This window comes from Octopus bimaculoides, chromosome 13 (genome assembly GCF_001194135.2).
Source record: "Octopus bimaculoides isolate UCB-OBI-ISO-001 chromosome 13, ASM119413v2, whole genome shotgun sequence".
Lineage (NCBI taxonomy): Eukaryota > Metazoa > Mollusca > Cephalopoda > Octopoda > Octopodidae > Octopus > Octopus bimaculoides.
The window spans coordinates 8,781,269-8,784,147 of NC_068993.1; the positions used below are offsets into that span (position 1 = coordinate 8,781,269).

Below are 2,879 nucleotides of genomic sequence, written 5' to 3' on the forward strand. Positions count from 1 at the left end.
ACACACACACACACACACACACACACACACACACACATATATATATATTGCTATTGCAGATTAAAGAAGAGACTGCAGAAGCACAGACGCACATGGGTTCACACATGTACACACGCCCACACTCACGCGCGCACACACAATAGATATTACTACGTGGAGCGTGTTAAATGAAACTAATTACTATGATGATGAAAACGAAAATGACGATGATGATGACGAGAGCGGCAGGGAGAAGCGAATGTACCTGATGCTTTCAATTTCTTCATCCTTTTCACGGAGTCTGTTCTCCATCTCACTACGGAGTTGGTTGAGAGCGGTGGTGGCGGCTTGCAGTTTGTTTTCGGCATCACGCAAGCTTTCTTCGGTGTCACGGAGAGCAATGGTAAGGGAATCACGTTCGGCTTCCAATTGAGCGCGGAGGGCCTGGAGTTCAGCAAGTTGACGGTTAGCATCTTTCAATGCGTTTACGGTTTCACGGAGGTTGTCTGGAAAGCGATGGGATAAAAAGAATATATGTAAAACATTGAACGGAAAGATACACAAAGTAGGATATTGGGGACTGGATGTGCGTGCATATGTACGGTTGTGTGTTTGTGTGTGTGGAACACGTAAGGAATGAGGCCGTGTTTGTCTAAGGAAGGCCTTAGAAGTCGTCAGAAGAGCACAGTGAAGTTGTTAACTGTGCATTTTATGGCATTTCCTTTTGCAGGAAATGTGAAAAAATGTTGTGCCCCCAGAAAACGGACTGAAACGTGATAACGAAGTTTACCAAAGCAATATTGTAACACCTACTGCAAGAGGTGTCCATCCTTGTCACATCTATACAAAAGAGCGTGTACACGTGTGTGCGTGTGTGAGTGTGTGTGTGTGTGTGTGTGCGTGTGCATATATATATATATATATATATATATATATATATATATATATATATATATATATGTATATGGATGCATATGTATTCAAATATATACATACATATATACATACGTACATACATACATATATCAGTTCGATTATTGTAGTTTCTTTAGGCTTGTGAAAAGAACCTATTTCGCGAGTATGTGTGTATATCTGTATGCAAGTCAGTGTGTATGTATGTCTATATGTGTGCGTATGTTTGTGTAGGAATATTTTCCTAGTCTTCTACTTACCAGTAAGCTGTTTGTTCTCTCTGGTGAGGTTATCAACTCTCTCTCCGAGTTCAGCGTTAGAAACCTTGAGACGATGATTCTCCTGTTCCAAGTTGCGGTTAGCAGACAACAAGTTGGCGTTCTCAGCTTGCAATTCTTCAACACGTTTGCCCAATGAAGCATTTTCGTTTTCGAGTTGACGGTTCTTCTTGGTGAGTTCCTGAACAATGATCTGGATCTGTGAAACGAAAGGCACCAAATGTTTAGGATAAATGTCTGCCGTTGTGATTGCGCTAAAGAAAACCGGAATGTTTGAGGAGAAAATATACTCAATAGGGGAAAGAAACTATAGGAATTCAGCCGTGCATATAAGTGCTTAAATCAAAGGAGTTTTAGTAGGTCCTTCCTCTATTTTTTTTTAAGATGTTACACCAAGGATCAGCAACTTCATCTTGTAATGGTTCACTTTTTATAGGGTTTATTATTTTGAATTTTCCCGAAAGCCCTCGATTGCTCACTGACCAACAAATATCAATATATTAGGTTTGAAAAAACCTTGGGCCTATAGAGAATACTTCAGTGGCTAACATGCATCATCCTCACTTTCCATCCTGTTGTTGGCTCCTTCTGTAGGGTGGGTGGTTTAACAGAGATTTAACTGCTAATTCTAACATGTCAAGCAAGTATATATACAAGATCCCTACTTGACTCAGAACAGTAATGGCGAGTGATGACCATCCTATGGTCACAGTTATAATTTTTGTTATGATATCGTCGTTGTTGTTGTTGTTTTTGTTTAAGCCTAATACAATATCTCAGTGATCCGAAACATTCTAGTCACGATCATCTCATACTTGCTTTTGTTCAGATTTATTACACTGCATTAACCAACTATAATCTTCCTTTCTTGTAATACAGTGGGAGGGAGTGATCTCATTAGATATTTGAGAGTAATATTTAGCTGCTGTTTCTAGTCGGTCGAACGATCATGTGACTTCTCGCCCTCGTTAAATCTTGATCATGATGATTGTGAAGCAGCAGATCAAATACTTTTAATTCACTGCCGTTCTCAATTTGATACTTTGAGAAGGATACCTAGCTGCTATTTCTAGCCGTTCGAGTGATCACATTCAGTTGCTATTTCTAGCCAGGCGAACGATCACGTGATTTCTCATCTTAGTGAAATCGCGGTAATAAGAGGAGCTGATCAAATTCTTCTAATTCACTAACGTTCTCAATTTGTTATTTGAGCTGCCATTTCTAGCGATCATGTGACTTCATTTCCCTTCACCCGTTATATCGTGGTAATGGACGATTGGGAGGCAGCAGATAAAACACTTCGAATTCACTTACATTCTCAATTTCAATGGTGAGTTCCTTGATTTCTGTGGTGAGTTTAATCTTAGTCTTTTCCAAGTTGTTGATACGAACGCGGGATTGTTCAAGTAGATCTTCCAATTCACTGACTTTGAGGTTCATTCTTCGTCTGAGGATTAAAGAAAAGGGACGCTCGTTACATTATGATCAACTGAACTCATTCATTCCTGAATTATTTTACTTGATTTGTCATTTTCTGATTTCTTATTTATCTTTTGACAATGGGGTAGTGTTTTCCTTATTTCTCTCTTTCTCTTCATATATATATATATATATATATATATACATAAACGTATATTTATATATATATATATATATATATATATATATATGTGTGTGTGTGTGTGTGTGTGTGTGTGTGTGTGTGTGTGT

The 2,879-nt window shown here is 38.5% G+C and overlaps 1 protein-coding gene across 1 annotated transcript in view; it reads right to left on the minus strand.

Moving 5' to 3' along the window:
• Positions 1 to 2,879, minus strand: part of LOC106878553 (paramyosin) — a 43,456-nt gene that overhangs the window by 10,343 nt on the left and 30,234 nt on the right. Inside the window, exons 8-10 of the mRNA XM_052972566.1 lie at positions 2,484 to 2,616; positions 1,152 to 1,368; positions 245 to 485 (exon numbers count right to left, since the gene is read on the minus strand). Coding sequence (XP_052828526.1) covers positions 245 to 485; positions 1,152 to 1,368; positions 2,484 to 2,616 — 591 coding nt within the window. The remainder of the gene's footprint in view (positions 1 to 244; positions 486 to 1,151; positions 1,369 to 2,483; positions 2,617 to 2,879) is intronic.